Below are 17,370 nucleotides of genomic sequence, written 5' to 3' on the forward strand. Positions count from 1 at the left end.
GCAAAGATTAAGAAAGAATTCAAATTACAGTTAAGTCTTAATGTAGACCAACCAAAACAAGGATGCAGCAACATCAATGATGGTAACATGACTGGAAATCTTCTGAAAAATTCTTATATAATTGCTTCCGGTTTAGATGAAGTCCTCATAAAGCGATTCGGGATTATCGTCCAATGGCTTGCACCAGAATACGAAATTCATGTAGAAAAATTCAATGAATACAAGTCTGAAATTGAACTGAAAGTTTCAGGAATAGCGACAAATGTTGATGATGCAGATAGTCAATTGTTTAATATTCATGATTTTTTATATTAATCCACTTGTACTTTTAATTCGTTTATCAATATTATAAATTTAACTTGATCTATTTCTGTAATTGATTTAAATTCTGTTTAATGTACATTGATTATTAAAAAAAATAAATAGTTGTACAATTAATAATTTGATGAGATTTCTACATAGTTTGAAATACATCAATTAACAGGGTTATACGACGTCGAGCCTAACATTAGATTTGTTGTATTATTTTTTCCGTATTCTAGGACTTCAAACGTTAAATGTGGGAAAGTTTTAGATTTTAACAAATAATTTCTCTCCAGCGAGCACTCGCCAATTGTGTCAAAAATTAAATAAATACTTTTATCATTTTTTTAAATGATCTGAGACCCCAAAGGTTAATTATGACAAAAATTCTAAATCGCCCATATTTTCCATTGTACGACGACTCAAATTTTTGGTTGATGTAAGTATAGACGTTCACCGAATATCATATAATCAAGAATGCGGATTTTGGAATGGAATTCTCGAAAAGTAATGCATTACTGAATAACCAGATATGATTGATTACAAAAATTGAAACGTAGGCCGATAACCCAATTATTACAAAATAAGAAACTTAATTCATCTATATAATACGGCTGATGTAATCGAAATCATTTTATTTTCTCCATTTTTAAATAGAACGGAAAAATTCACTGAAATTAACTAATTTTAACACGTTAATCAGGAATGAATTTAGCATTAGCTAGAACATTATTTGTTACGTTATATTCTTCGAATACATTTTCAAACAATCAGACCCAATCAAAAACGAACACTTAATTTAATTTGGAAGAACCTCACCATAAAATTATTTAGACAATAATTACGTCGCGTTAGACATTCTGTATATCAATATTTCATCGTATATATGATATATATATATATAAACTCCAAATATATGATTATGATCCTTTTTATTTAGGTAATCCCTCTGTTGCTCTTGCCGTTATTATTATTTTGGGCGAGATCCCAAGATTTTTCTACTCGCGCTGACAAGAGCTTGATCAATCAAATGTTCTTCCTCTATTTTATAAAACTAGCTTCTAAGTAACCTGTTTATATTCCCTTTGCTTAGCTACAATATTTGTGCTCCCTAGTCTGAAGAGTGTGTCTTGCTTATGAAGAGCAGTGATATCAGAAGACTTGTTGTATCCAAACATATTCATAATATCCCTGCTATTATCAATTTTTTTCTATTAGCGAAGTAACGATTCATTCTTATTTATTATTATTTAATGTATCAATCTATTTTACTAAAAATATCATTTATTTATGAACGGTAATTTTTTTTTCTGATTTTAGCTTGCGTTCTGTTGATATTGGCTTCAGCATCAGCGATATGGATCGTTTTTGGAATAAAGAAACTCGAAAGGATAATGTTTCTCAAGATCCACCATGTGAATATTCTAAACGCAATGCTTCCAGTGGGTAGTGTTGCTGGTACAATAATATTCGGCACAGCGGCGGAATTATCGGGGAGAAAAATAACATTGCTAGCAATAGCAGCGACTTACGCAATAGCATTCATTGTTTTCCAGTTTGTTAAATCTTTGACAGTTGCTTGTATTGGTAGAGTGATCGCAGGATTAGCTGTAGGAGGAAGTTACATCGTTTTACCTATTTATATAGGAGAAATATCTGAACCATCTTCCAGAGGAAAGATGGGTTGTATGATGACTATAAGCTCTTTAATAGGCTACTTAGTATGTTATTTAATCGCTAATTATTGTACGTACACTATATATAATGTAGTAGCAATATCTCTATCACTAGTTTTCATCCTGACGTTTATTTGGATAGGAGTGGAATCACCGTATTATTTTTTAAGAAGACAACAAGATGGAGATCAAACAGACATAACTCATTTTGAGAATGGTAATAATATACATAGATTACTGTACTTTAGAGAACAAAAATTTATGACCTGTTGTCGATCAGCCGTTTGGATAAAATCCTTAATGATGATGAGTTTGCTGATTCTAATCCATCATTTTTCTGGAGTTAGTATGATTCCAATTCTTTTACAATATGTTGATTCATACCTAGGATCAAGAAATTTTAGCTTAGACCAGAAAATCATATTGATAATATCAGGTTAGTACCTCCAGAATATATTATCATTTATTTTATATCAAAAATAGTTCCAACTTATCTTGTATATAAAGCTACATAACATTGTTAGTTTGAGTCAGGAAAATGATACACAAATTCACTTTTCCTGAGTAAAATTAAAATACAGAGTTGTGCGAAACAAAATTATTACAGTCCAATTAGCTTGTGAAGTAACACTTGTCTATGAAATTCAAGCTACTATGTTTTACATGGTTCCACTGTAATACATTTTTTAGAGGTATTAGTCTGCTTATATCTATAAACCTCGTTATTAAGACATCGTCAAATAGAGTAATTTAGTGAGGGATCTTGTTGCCATCTAATTCTCTCTGGCAATAATACCAAAAAGGAGGTAGATCACTGTCCTGTTCGAATTATAATGTTTTACTGAATATATCTGGAAATATTTTGTTGGGACACATAAAAGCTAGAGCAGTTAATATTTCAATTTTTTTAAAGTCGAGCTAAGTTGTGAAACTCATAAATTCACTTTCTGAAAATGGTAGATGAGCTTCATATACCTATTGTGGAGCTTTCTTTCTCTTCTTCAGATATCTCCAAATTTAGTGATATTGAAATCTTGGTAACCATCCAACTATATCAAATTGTCAGGTCTGGTTGCTTTCAAATATTTCGAGATTTTCTACGGCAAAAATAACAAGAAGGTCCGCTACCGCCGTCCTGTTTATACCATAATGTTTTAGTGGAGACATCTGAAACTATTCCATTAGCACATATAACAGCTAGAGAAGTTACCAGTTCCAATATTCAAAAGTCAAGTTTAGTTGTGATACTTGTACATTCACTTTCTGGAAGATGAGCTTCATATACCCATTGTGTGTTTTCCTGTCTTCTTCAAATATCGCCAAATATACTGATATTAAGATCTAAGGATATTGTAGCCATCCAATTTAAATAATTTCTCTAATTCATTGCCCTTGAAATATTCCATTGAGATTTTCACTGACAATAATACCAAGAAAAGCGCGATAATATATTACTGGGGGAAATTCTGTGAGGAAATATAACTTGTAGTAGTTCAAATCTTAAAAAGTCGTTTCGTTGTTGAACATTCCTCAAAAAGTTAGGTACTATAATTCTGTATTTGACGATGCTCACTCAAACATTTACTTCCTGAAAATGCTTTGAAGACCTTCATATACCAGCTGAAGGTTTTTCTGTCTTCAGGAACGATAACTGTGCCTTTCAACTACTCAATTATCATTTAAGTAAGTTTCATCCGAAAATAGTATAATCAGTAATTCATCTCGTTACATCCCTTAGCTATTTTCTCGACAATTTATCTACATTTGTCGTTGACTTTCCAAAAGCTGTTGGATAAGATATATTCTATTTGGTAATTTCTAAATTCCTAAACTTCTTCTAAGACCAACATTGTGTTTCTTTGACTCATGACTGTGGCCAGCTGCTTATGAGATGTATTCCACTGTAATATGTTCTTAAAAATGTACCATACACTCTTTTATAACTTTCATAATACTATTCTCGTTCAATAAATTGAAATGAACTCTTTCAATACACAAATTAATCAATTTCTGTTAGTTGGTTCAATTGTTGGTTTTAAACAAATGCCACTTTTAATAACAGTCAACAGTGTTAAAGTGATTGTTTATATGGATTCGTCTTAAAAATATTTTTAACAGAGTTTTATGTTTTTTGGATATTAAAATGTATTTCGAAGTTTAATTTCACTCCAAATTTGCCTATTTGTTATATAAATAAGGCAGTTATACAAAAAACGGATGATATTTGTGTTAAAAGTGATTTTATTTTGTTCGTGAAATTATTCATTTCGCTTCGTTCATTTCACAAACCTTTTCACTCACAAAATGAAACATCATTATTAACATTCATATCATAAATAACTGGTAAATCGAAATTCTTGCAAGGAATAATATCTTGACTACTCAACTACGAGAATATTGTCCTTAGGTCTCTCATTCAAACCCATGAAGTATTTTCGAATCTGTTTGATTTATTCCTTTTCCAAAATGGTCAAATTTCTTGTGAAGTAAATAGAAATTTTGCTCATTAGCGAATGAATGATATTTATGAAGACTGCTTTTTGCATATAAAAATATAAACAAGTTTCTAATTTTACTCTACCACAAACTCATTAATTAGAACTAAACAATACTAACAGTTTGGAAGAAGAAGCATCCAGAATTACTTGCAGGAAATAATATCTTGACCATTGAACTGCGAGAATGTTGTCCATAGGTCTCTCATTCAAACCCGTGATGTATTATAAGTAATAGAAATTTAGCTCAGAAAATTTGCTTTTTTCAAGGATAAAAAACGTTTCTGGATTTGAAGTATAATTCAACTGCATCGAGACTACGACTCCTATAAGATAATAGCTATGCCTCTCTACAATTAGAACTATCTAAGAGTTGCCTTGCAGTTCATTGAATTGCTACTGGTCTTGAAAATTATTATATTACTCGTAAGAAATTGTTGCTGATTATTTATTTAAAATAGAAAGACAACACAAATTCCATTTAAAGTAATTCTATTTTAGTTGTAATAATGGTTCTTGAGATCCGTACAAGGTGCTAAATAAGAGAATCTGCTGATTGAGAGGTTATATTATCTTCGGTCCACAAAAATCTGTCAAGGTGACTTATGTAACATTAAGCCACTTTTGTTGAACATAAATGGCGCTATCTAGATTACTGTTACTATTATGTATGTGGAATAGTTATGGAAGTTGGAAGTTCCTATTACAATATACCATAATGTTCTATAAGAAATCTCAATACCATTTAGAGAAGAATTTGTTATATGGGTTTATGCATAAATAGAAAAAGCATCTTTTTTTGGGTCCCAACTTCGTCAACTGGTAAACGGTTCCGCATTTTCCTTTGAAGAAAATGAAATAGAAGTTCAAGATTTTTTAATGAAGAAAATAGAAACTTTTCTAGAGCAGGATAGTCGCGATTTGGAAGTTCCATCGTGAAAAATGATTATCCGAGAACGACATCAGCACTGATGGAATTAAAGACAAAATTGTTTCAAATGTACGTAGCAAATGGAAGATTATTCTAAATAATTGTCAAGAGAATAACGAAATATTTGGAACTTTTTCTGAGAGAACTGTTTGAAGGACAGGGACTAATCCCGGCAAAGCAGCAAGTTTAAATATTTTTAAGGAAGAATGGGGTCCGAGCGGATATGGTAAACGAAAAATTTTGAAATATTCACTAGTAACGGAATTCATCATTGGATGAAGAATTGTATACAAAATATACAGAAGATTATACGAAATCATAAGCTATTCGAGTGCTGAATTATAAATAAGAGCTATCTATTCAAATATTAAATGCTTTTTTGTCACTATTATATGCTCGCGGCTTGTATAAAGTTAAAAATAAAAATCCAAATTAGCGATGATACGGAACAAAAAATGACATTTACAAACCGATAGGATTTTCAAACATTTTTGACTTACATAGTACAAATGAATTGGTTCTATGTAAAGAAGTCACAGGCAAAATGGAAATGCACGCATTTTTATTTCAATTGTCAAAATAATTTGCCCTGGGAATATAGAGGAAAAATAACTAGAAAAATATGATCCAATACAATTTGCGCCATAAGCTCTATTAGTACGGATAACTTGCCAACTCATTTCTAACCAATGAAACAAGCAAAATAAATTGAAAATGTAAAATTTGCGTTTGTGGGGAATGTAACGGACAAACAATTGAATGGAAAAAGTGCATTTAATGAAAATAAAATATTAAATTTCATAATTTTGCTTTCAAATGGATACATTTTTTAGCTCTTCTTCCATTCTCTATCAAAACTCTAGCTTCTCGAAATACCTGTCATGATAAAAATTCAGGAGTATTAATAAGAAGTATATTCCATTAGGAACCTGGAAATCAGGAGAAGTTATGCAAACACGGAAAAACTTTACTTTTACGTTACTTTTTATTATACTAATCTGAAAACAACGCATAAAAGGATAAAAACTGAATTTAGAACATTTTATTTTCAAAGTAATCATAATACATCATGATGGTACCAAACATAATTACCATTGACTTCAATAGCAACTATATACGTCTGTCAGCTTAATTAATGTAAGTCTTAAAACATGTGAACGAAAAAAAATCCAGTTATTTATAAAAACATATTAGAGCTATCGGTACCAGCCAAGCCTTGTCACTAACAAAATAAAAGCTCTGTGATATTGTATCAAAAAAATCGAAACATCTGTGAACCATCTGCTTCAAAATCTTCAGTTCTAAACATTGAAATACAATAAAAATTGGGGATCGGGAAAAGTTTTCCGTGCGCTGTTTTGAAAATGCCACCATTAATTCTTCGTAAAAACAGATGGAAACAAAGTGTTTTCAGATGAGTATAATGAGAAGACAATGTAAATTACTATAACTATATTTGTATACTATTTGAAGAAGCGATTATAATGTCGTCTTGTATAATTACCTCAAATTAATTGAATACAACAGTTTGATCTGCGAGCGGATAAACTTGTACTTAATCGGTGCCTACGTAAACGATCGCATGCATTTTCTCATAATTAATATCGATTTCAACACATTTGTAACGATATGCTATATATCTATCATTAGCTCAACGATAAGAGAGAACGTGTGTGATATTAATTAATATCGTTCTCCAACATAGTTTCGATATATCTCTTTCGATTTTTTATTCAAGGAATTAAGCCACGGCAGATTTGAGACACTTTCATTCTCCAATCCCTACTTGCGTGACTCACTCTAGCTTCTCAATTGTGTAATTCTCGCTTCACTTGTGATGTTGTGAAGTTTTGTTGGTTTGTAAGACTTCATGAAGATAATACTTTTCGAATTAAAAATATTCACATATCACATTGTTTGAAGCCAAGTCAAGCTTTTACCTGGATTGCGGCGCTTAACCAAACTTTTAGACTTAATCAAGTGACCATAGTTGATTTCAACCGTTAATTTGAGATATATGAATTTACTAACGAAGTCCTCTTGATTCAAAGCGTAAGCGTAAAGAGAAAAATGGGGATTGCCATTTGAAAAAATTAAGGTTTCGAAGTTTTTAGATAGCAAAATTCGGCACCATTTTTTGAACAACTTATATAAATTTTTATCAAGGTTTTCACAGATTTTGAAAGTAGTAAGTGTTATTGGCGAAATCCCAAGAATATTAGACCTGACTCATTCAAACTTGGAAATATTTTTTTTAGTGGAGGGCTGCATCTGTCCAAAATTCCGAAAATGTGAAATAATTAAAAAATGGTCGACTTTAGGAATACGATGCTTCATATAAAGTTATATTGAAATTTCGGGTAGCTTTCAAAAATTTAATAAAAACCATAGCATTCCGTTTAAAATTTGGGTCCACTTCTGGTATAACCGGAAGTTTCAGAAAACTGAAATTATTTTAGCTTGAGCGAGCATTTCGGAAAACCCTTGCAAGCAACTTTTCAGAACACTAGTTCCAGTACTTTCCCATATGCATATCGATTCAGCTCGTTGTGAAGGACCCTGTACATATAAGAAACTTCCAGCAAAAGTAAGAGTGTGATTCGATTTTCCTATTCATGAAATAAATGGCCATCGAGAAATACTCTCACCCTCCAAGAGTGATGAATACTACTAAAAAAATCAAGTATATAGGGAAAGTTTGTCTACACCAGGTTGGGGAGCGATTCGAATCCTCCATTGAAGAATTTTTTTTTGAGATTTGAACCTAGATTCTCAAGACAAAAGTGTATCACTTTCTACAAACAAAGTGAGCCATAGAGTTAAATACTTTTAACCAGCTCAATAGCTAGCTATTGAATCGGATAAGATATCTTCAAACTTCCAAGTTGTTGATTTTTTGATGAGAATTTTCGAACATTGATTGGAATTTCTTCAAATGATTTTTCCTGACATCTCAATTTTTTACTCCATTTGTATTTTTCCCAAAACATTTCCATATTTAGAACTACCAGAAGCCTATGTTCTCAGAAAAGCCAATCGTGGCTTGAACCTTTTAACGTCATTGCACAAACTGCAAAGTTCGCCTTTGTATCTGAATCTACGCAAAATGACAAGGTGAGGAATCATCTTTCTGCATTTCTGGTTGCCCATGATATTATAGTAATGAAAGTAAGTCGTGGAATTCTTATATTGGAATTAATATTACCAGTCTATTCGACCACAAATTTATGAGCTGTATCCAAACAACAGACAATTAAATCTAAGTGATCTGTTTCAAGATCTAAATTTATCAAAATGAAGAACAAAATGTCTAGAATCAAAGCTCTCAGTAATTGAATGTTCAAAATATTTAATTATTATTATGTACAGGAGCTGCTACTAGAGATTTGAAAATACTGACGAGAATATGTCAAATCTGACAATAACGTCATTTTAAATTGTAAACTATGTGTTTATGTATGTATGATATTGCATCAGCTTCACTCGCATTTATATAGTAAGAGCATGCGTGTGTCAAAAATATTTGTTCGCGTTATATACCGCATAATTTGACAATCGTTCAAAACAGCTCGTATCAATTGGTTCGAAGAAACGCTGAAAAATTTCAATTGTGATGCTTCAGAAGACGTCTATGAGATCATGATATCATGGATATATGCATATAAACTCGAAATTGAATAACAATCGACTTAATGGGTCCTTCAAGACGAACCAAATCCAACAAAATTTGCTCGCGGACGAAGCACTTCGAAGCAAAGGTTGACTGTTTTTTCGGAATAACTGGACATGTCACCAACTTTCCAATAGAGCAACGTAGAACAGTCAATACTGAGTGGTACACTAGCATTTGTTTGCCAGAAGTTTTCAATGAAATCAGGGAAAACAATCGCAGAAGACGAATCATTCAACGACAATGCGAACTGTCACAATTCTGTTCGAACAAAAACATTTTTAAGCACTCAAAATATTGAACTGATAGGTCACCAGTCGTACAGTCCTTGTGTGGCACCCAATAAATTCTTCTTATTGTCGCCGATCAAAAATAAATTTCAAAGTCTACGTTTTTCTACACCTGAAGAAGCTGTATATCAATTGGAATGGAAAAAATGCTTCGGCAGTTGCTTCAAGCACATGCAGAATGGGTATATAATAGAGAATAGAATTAAGAAAAACAACAGAGCCATACTCAAATATAAACATTTGTTTTCATTATCTGTCAAAACTTAAGTAGCGGTCCTCATAGCAGCAATTTTTAAACGAAAAGTTTCAATCCGATTTATTTGGATTCAGACTATTTATAGTTTTGTTAGGAACCTCTTTTGCTCTACAATAAGAATTGAAATAGAAAGAGCAAACTTTATGAACTCTATATAAATCTCAATTGTCTTGAGATCTGTATTATTTGTCCGATCAGGGAAAACGCTGCATAATGGAGTCAACATCTTCGGTTCATGAAAATTCATAAAATTCATTTGTACAAATATGGTAGACAAAAAAAAAATTCTACTTACATCTGAACGTAAGTTTAATGAAGCATTTTTGCAATCCATGAACCTAGGAGAGGAAGAGAAAAAGTGAGAAAGAAGCTCGAAAAGCTCTCAAAGGATCTATTCATAAATTTTTAGGGAGAAAAAGTGATGATAACTACACTCAGTTCATTAGAACACTCCCTCAAAAATATTAACTTATCACTAAAAATCCAATTCTCTCTATTACCATCTATATTTTTTTTGCAACTCTCAGTGACGACTATGTCAAAAGTTTCCATCAAGACATCAGAACCATTGGAACGAAGCAAAACTTGTAGATAACTGTTTGTTCAAATATAGAGATTTTCCAGAAGACACTCAGAAGAGAAAAGCCAAATGACAACACAGCATGACATTGTCAATGATAATTTTACAGATTTTTTACAATTGAGAATGTAAAATTAGCTGATTATTTTCCATATACATATATATATATATATATATATATATATATATATATATATATATATATATATATATATATATAATAAAAAAATTCATTTTATTAAGAATAAAAAATTATTTTTTTTCGCTTTTCTTGATCTAAATTTGAGTTTTGCAGTGAATTATTACTTTTGTTGAAAATTATAATGTTAACCTCTCTGGTATCGATTAGAAAAGAGTTACAAAACATTATGATTCAAAATTTTCCGCATTCATGAAATGGTAGACGCTCAACTCTTATTGCGAACTGGCTATTTTAGAGTTTTTTTTGTGGCTATATCCAAAATGGAACATATAAACGTGAATCAATATATAATGATGATATATAACACACCTAATATCGCAAAAAATTTATCAAATCACCGTAGATATGTTTGCGTAGGATTTCAGATTCAATTTAATGTAGAAATAAACGGTGCCCAATTTGAGCATATGGTTTAGATTATTAATTACGTATTCTTTGGTATAATTCATCATTGCACAAATGAATAATTGTAGATAGATTTTTCTAGTTACCAGTCTAGAAAAAATAGAAAAAAATGGAAATATTTTCCAACGATATAGTTTTTCCATATAAAATATCTATGGGGTGATTATTGCTACTAGTGGTTTGCAGAAGCAGGTATATATCTATTCGTATAATGTAGCTTTATTTTTGTATAAAATTGCTTTATACGTTACATCAGTACCTCACAGTCTATACGAGGTTTGTCCGGGCACAACGAATAAAACTTTATTTTATAACCCACCAGTTTCTTGCAAATTTATGCATCAATGGCTGTAAGATTTTTTAGTGTTTAGAGAGGTTCTGGGAAGGCTGACAAGAAGTGGAATACTCTCGCCCAGGACACCCGTCGGCATCGAGTTCTGATGAAAATGTTAAACGAATTCGAGTTTGTGTTCTTGAAGACCGTAGATTGACACTTAGATTGATAGCTGATGAGCTGTCAATCTCCAAAACACGAAATTCTAACAAAGAAAAACTTGTGTGTGAAAATTATACCAAAGCTCTTGACTCCAAAACAGAAACAAAGAAGGTTGAGTGCTGTGAGGATTGGTTGGAAGGAAAAAAAACACTCTATCAACCGAGTCACTACTGGAGAAAAGTTTTAGTTTCACGAATTCGATGTGGAGCTTCAAACCCAGGAAAAGAATCTAGTAGGAAATCCAAGAAAAAAAAAGTCGCGAAAATCAAGCTCCAATGTGAGGACAATGTTGATTGTTTTATTTGATTCTAGGGAAATGGTTCACAAGGATTTTTTCCCTCCTGGCCAGAAAGTGAACAAAAATTTTTACGTAGACGTTTTGAGACATTTTAGAGCTCTTGTGGCCCGGAGTTCGACCGGATTTGGTACTAAGGGGCAAGTGGATCCTCCATTACAATGGGCCTGCTTATAATTCGCTCGATGTACGTGAGTTTTTCGCCTAAAGCTCAATCACCTTGACAGACTCTCCGCAAAATGGTGCTTCGTAGGCAACACTTGGGAGATGTGGAAGTTAAATATTAAATAGTAAAAACGATGTAAGCAGAAGTGCATCTCGTCTATTTAGACGACATCAAATTGTAATACCTGAATAATTGTGAAAATAAAGTTATTTTATTTTTATACGTATTTTTCGAACAAAGCTAGTCTAAGAGATGTGATCAGTACGAGGATGGTTCAAATGTAGACGGAATGTACAGTACGAGATATGGCTGGAGAAATGGGCATCAGTAGGCATCAGCATAGTTAGTATTGAGCAAAGAATTCATAAATGGTTCGTTTTCCTCAAATTTTCAGCCAGATGAGTGCCAAGACTTTTGAATTTTGAGGGGAATAATTGCGGTTGATTTTCTCATTGATCAACAAACTGTGAACTCGCTGTATTGTAGTAACCTCCTAATAAGCACGGGGAAACCTGTAAGCAGCTCCAAATGACGCGATACTCCCATCCCACCCAACTATTATTTATTTAGTTCATCAAATGAGGCACTTGGAGGACTGCGATTCAATAAATTTTAGCTTTGTTACTCAATAATGAAATTTTTCAAGACAAAATTCCGGTTCATATTTCAAGCACATTCGTAAATATGGTGAATTAATTTTTTTCTGAACCTGCCTCTGCTTTCACTAGTATGTGATAAGACAAATTTGAACTCATTTCAGCTTGTCCTTCAGCTACTTTTCTGGCATCGTATTTGCAATATACGCATTTGGAAAAAATCATTAATATCAGGTTTGATTCAAGCAGTAGTGTCAAAGACGCACGAACTTTGAAAATTTATATATCATAATAATACCATAGCTTTGAAGACTGTTTTTAGTCTAGAAATGTTATTGAAAATTAGAAATAATTAACTTGAGATCAATACTTCTTCAGACCTCAGAAAAAATATGCGTAGCAAGAACAGTTGTCGGAGTCTATGGAAAGCAATTTAACAAATGATTTACTAATGAGACGAAAGAGTGTCATATTTTTGCTGAGACTTGATTGATGAACTATAGGAAATCTTTGAATTTATGAGATTATCTTTATGTAGATCTGGTTTTCATTTCCAAAATCGTCACTAGAAATAGAAGATTATTAGATTATTGGATATGACCTCAAGATGGAATTCTGGATGTAGAAAAAGTGGTTCACCATAGCCTTCCAGTTAATTACGAGCCAAGAGTAAAACCTTTAAATATTTAGTATACATTTTATGTTATTTCTTATTTTATTTTAAATAAACCAATTCACCTTGTATCTTTTTGTCTCGGGAACTATGTGTACGCGTCGTGCCAGTAGTGTAGTAGCAATAAAAACTCTTATTCCTTGTTTGTCCCGTCCCAGATTGGATCAGTGATAAAGCTCTTGAATGCACAGTAGAGTCCGTCAACTCATGTGCTCGTTCACATATGGCTCGAGGCACAGGAGCTATTGTGGTTGAGATTCGTTAGATAATACAACCTGCTCTTACTCTAGTGATCAAAGGATCACTATTTCCGGCTGATTGTTTTGGCAATGTGAAATAGCTGAAGATACCTGTAACACGGCGGCATTGGGTACACGAATTGATCTCAAGATATTGCCTTAATTATTTTGCCAATAAAGGTGTTTCTGAAAATGTGAGCTTCTTTAACAAGACATTTTTTTTATGTGCTTCATATCGTAATTTAGTTGATTAAATTTCTCTTCTATGCAATATTGTAATTACTCATAAGTTAATTTTCTCTTACAGTCGGTCTGGAGATAGTTGGAACAATCGTTTGTACCTTACTAGTGGACAAGTTGGGCAGAAAACCATGTTTGATAATTTCGACTGTATGCATAGCATTATTTTATGCACCAATGACCATACTAAATGCCATCAGAACAAAATATTTGGATGTTAATCAAGTGCCTGCTTTGACTATCCTATTTTTAGTTATGTTTTTAATATTTTTTAATTGTGGAATAGCTCCTATACCACGTATTTTATTAGGAGAGATTTTTCCAATGAAAATTAAAATGTTTGCTGCGGCATATATAGTTAGTTTGCAACAAATATCAGTGTTTGTTGTCACAAATTATTTCCAGCAAATTTCATATTTTATTGGTTATAATACTATTTTATTCATATTTTTTGGATCTATGACCCTAGCACCTATTTTAATACATTTTGGAATTTTCGAGACTAAAGGTAAAAGCTTACACGAAATACAAATTGTTTTGAAAAATTATTGACTTAATTCTATTCATAAGTCGTATCGAATTATTTAAGTGGACCATATTAAATTTTCCCAAAACCAACAATGGTTACTAATAAAAGAACATTTTCATGACTTCACTAAGTAATATTCACTGATTGATGATATATTTAATCAGAACATGTATCTTTAGGAATTATCGGAGCCTATGATCACATTTCTAATAGATCACCTAACAACTAATTACTTTAGATTCGTACAGTAACTTTTCCAAGCTAATTCATGTTTTATATTCTAGCTATTCAATAATTATTAGTGGGCACGATATATCTGGATTCTAGACTTAACTTTGATACCAATAAACTATTCTTATGTTGCAAATTAAAAATTTACAGAAACCAGCTGTCTATTATGTTGCTCATACGAATCTACCTTACAAAATCATACATACAAAAACAAAACAAACAACTCGACAGCTGATCGCATTTACGGTAGAAATGATTTTATAATATAGAAACATGATATGAATTACTTTCAGATCGTGATCGCATTAAATCGATCATAATTTCTGCACAGACCTTTTGTAAAACGTGTTTTGAAAAGGCATGAAATTGCTGACATCCATTAAAAGTGACTATTTCTACTATGAAAATGTTATTGAAAATGATAATTCTTATGTTGAAAGACATATACACAAAACAGCTTTTGGTCATAGTTTCGTGATGTACTCTTCAAATTATGATAAGTAACCATTTAAGGTGATGAGTAGATTGGTATTCAATATCATGAATTTTAATAATTTGAATTTTTTTCTATAGAAAAATGCGAAAGTATGCGAAACGACATTACATTGATTTCAAAAATAGGAAATTACATCAACTTTCTAGCGAGGTTATAGTTCTTCCAATATCAATTGCAGATTATTAAAACCTTTGCCCACTATTTTGTTTGATCTACCATATGCTTAGATAACTCATTTTATGAATTTATTATTTTTATAAATAGAGAAAGTATTCGTTAAAAGGCAATCGAATCATTATAAATTGGATGGAATTAACTTGCACACATGTACCTTCCTATACAGCTGAGCCTTTTTTCTACCCCATTCGTTTTCTTTTCTGGAAAAAGAAATTTGAAAGCAAAAACCATAAACAAAAGAATTTTTTTCAAAATGAAACAGAATCTTTTATTCAGTTTTTTTTTTGTTTAAAACCACATGCTGACAAAACTTGACGCAATGTTTCTGAACTGGTATAATTGTATTCCGGATAATCTGCTACGCTAATTAATATCACCACGCCACTACTTATCGCAGATTTTTTGGCAGGAATACTTCGAAGAAACTGTGTACATTGGCCTTCTGACAGCTTCGGCCAATAGAAATGCAATTATGTTTACGATTCGATGTAGATTTCATTGGTAAACAGAGTCCACGTGGACTGACGGTTTGTTAGATTTTGACAGAATTTTATACGGGGAGTTAACATTCTTTTTCATATCTTAATTTGGTATAACTGCCTTCTGCAATTGATATAGGAAGAGCTATAAATACAATCCCTAAATTATTAAATAGAAGTATGTTATGATTTATATTTGAAATTATATATATTCTCTTGCTTAAAATCATCATTGAAAATATTGTCTACCTTCTAATAATTTTATAGCCTAGATTATTTTTTGTGCTAAAGTAGCATAATTATGAATTAATCAACAAATAAATATGACGTGTTCTTACATATTTTAGATAGACCGAAATATATTGGCGTAGTTGCCAAACTTACACTTATGTACTATAGTTGTTTCATCAACTATGTAATAAAGGTAGCGGCTTTTATATACTTATCAAGTTATGTTCAAAATTTAACAAATCTATCACTCAGGGAAAGATAATTAATGTAATCATTCCATTTACTGGATATCTTTATTGAGTTTTTGTTTCTCAAACAATTTCTTTCATTTTTGCAATGTTTTATGAAACTTATTTTTTAATATATTGAAATTATTGTTTGCTCTTTTTTAATCACATACCTCAATACCTACATTAACAAATCCACAAATTTTCAGTTTTCTCAGGAGGGTTGCAAATGTTATTTATTATTGGACATTGGCATTCAAAAGCAAACGTAACAACCTAAACTTGAGCGAATTATATAATTGTATAGTAGATTGGGGTTAAAACTTTCTTTGAATTTTCTTATAATTTTATTCATAAATATTTCTGACTCACATGAGATCAGAAATAATTAATCTTTTTTCAAAAACTTCTCTCACAGCTTGGTCATGTAGTACAGAGCATGGAGGGAATTTGTAGTGAATTTCAAAAATTTGAAGAGGCATCCTTCAAGTTATGCCCACGAATCTTTTAATCCTTTCTCATATTATAAAGTAAAATTCGAGCTTGTTCACTAAAATTAAAGAGTACCCGTAAGAGCATTTATCGAAAATCTGGAATATTAGATATTATGCAAGAATTTTTCTTTCCCTTGAATATAGATATTCACTTGAATAATTCCGTGAAGAATATTTTATCAACCATTGATTTACCTCATACATGACTTCCAGAACAATTTTCTCAGCTTTCACCACTTCTAGCATTTGATATAACTTCACAACACTTTGATCATTTACAACATTTTTGTTTCATTTTAAGAGATACAAACTTTCAAAATGAGAGATTTTTTTAATAAAAAATGAAATGATAACCTAATATTGAAACAACCTTGGTATTGATAAAAATAGAATTGGAATAAAATCGAAATAGATCGAAAATTTAACTAAAACTGAAATACTAGATGAAGCAGTTTTGTCTTTGGGTGACTAAAAACTATCTGTGACAAATAAATTGTAAAACTGGAACCGAAGAATTTATCAAACAAAATAATTAACTCAAAATTTTGAAAGTAGATGTATCTAATGAAACTTTCATTATGAAATCAAAGAATTATAATAATAAACTGTTGAAATTATTGAATGGTAAGACAGTTTACAAACAAATTGTACAGAAGCTTACGATTTCGTATAAAACACAAAATAATTATCTTATTCGATCTGGGGAAGAACAACTTCAGATGTAAAAAACTGCCAAAACTACACAAACACAAACACCTCTACGAATAATTGTTTCAAATATTCAAACTTCTCTCATCCTATTATCTAATTATTTTATGATTATTTTGAAAAAAAAAATCTATATCAAAAACGCATGGATTTTTAGAGAAGAAAATTGGAAATAGAATAGTTATTTACGAATATGTATTGATTCCGTTAGATGTAGTTTCTTGGTATACAAATATTCCCATCAAAATTGTGAAAGATATCTATATTTATGAAAAAATGAGAAAC

At 31.3% G+C, this 17,370-nt stretch overlaps 1 protein-coding gene across 8 annotated transcripts in view; it reads left to right on the top strand.

The window, feature by feature from the left end:
* Positions 1 to 17,370, top strand: part of LOC130903514 (facilitated trehalose transporter Tret1-like) — a 134,468-nt gene that overhangs the window by 88,810 nt on the left and 28,288 nt on the right. For 3 of the 8 annotated variants that reach the window (XM_057815659.1, XM_057815658.1, XM_057815660.1), the window contains 2 exons: positions 1,624 to 2,415; positions 13,581 to 16,035. In XM_057815659.1, the coding sequence (XP_057671642.1) occupies positions 1,698 to 2,415; positions 13,581 to 14,065 (1,203 nt within the window). In that variant the 5' untranslated portion in view covers positions 1,624 to 1,697 and the 3' untranslated portion in view covers positions 14,066 to 16,035. Of the gene's footprint in view, positions 1 to 1,623; positions 2,416 to 12,899; positions 13,104 to 13,580; positions 16,036 to 17,370 lie in introns of those variants that run through there. The other 5 variants (XR_009060750.1, XR_009060751.1, XM_057815661.1 and 2 more) reach the window with 3 other exon arrangements.

The sequence above is a fragment of the Diorhabda carinulata genome, chromosome 2, assembly GCF_026250575.1.
Source record: "Diorhabda carinulata isolate Delta chromosome 2, icDioCari1.1, whole genome shotgun sequence".
Taxonomy (NCBI): domain Eukaryota; kingdom Metazoa; phylum Arthropoda; class Insecta; order Coleoptera; family Chrysomelidae; genus Diorhabda; species Diorhabda carinulata.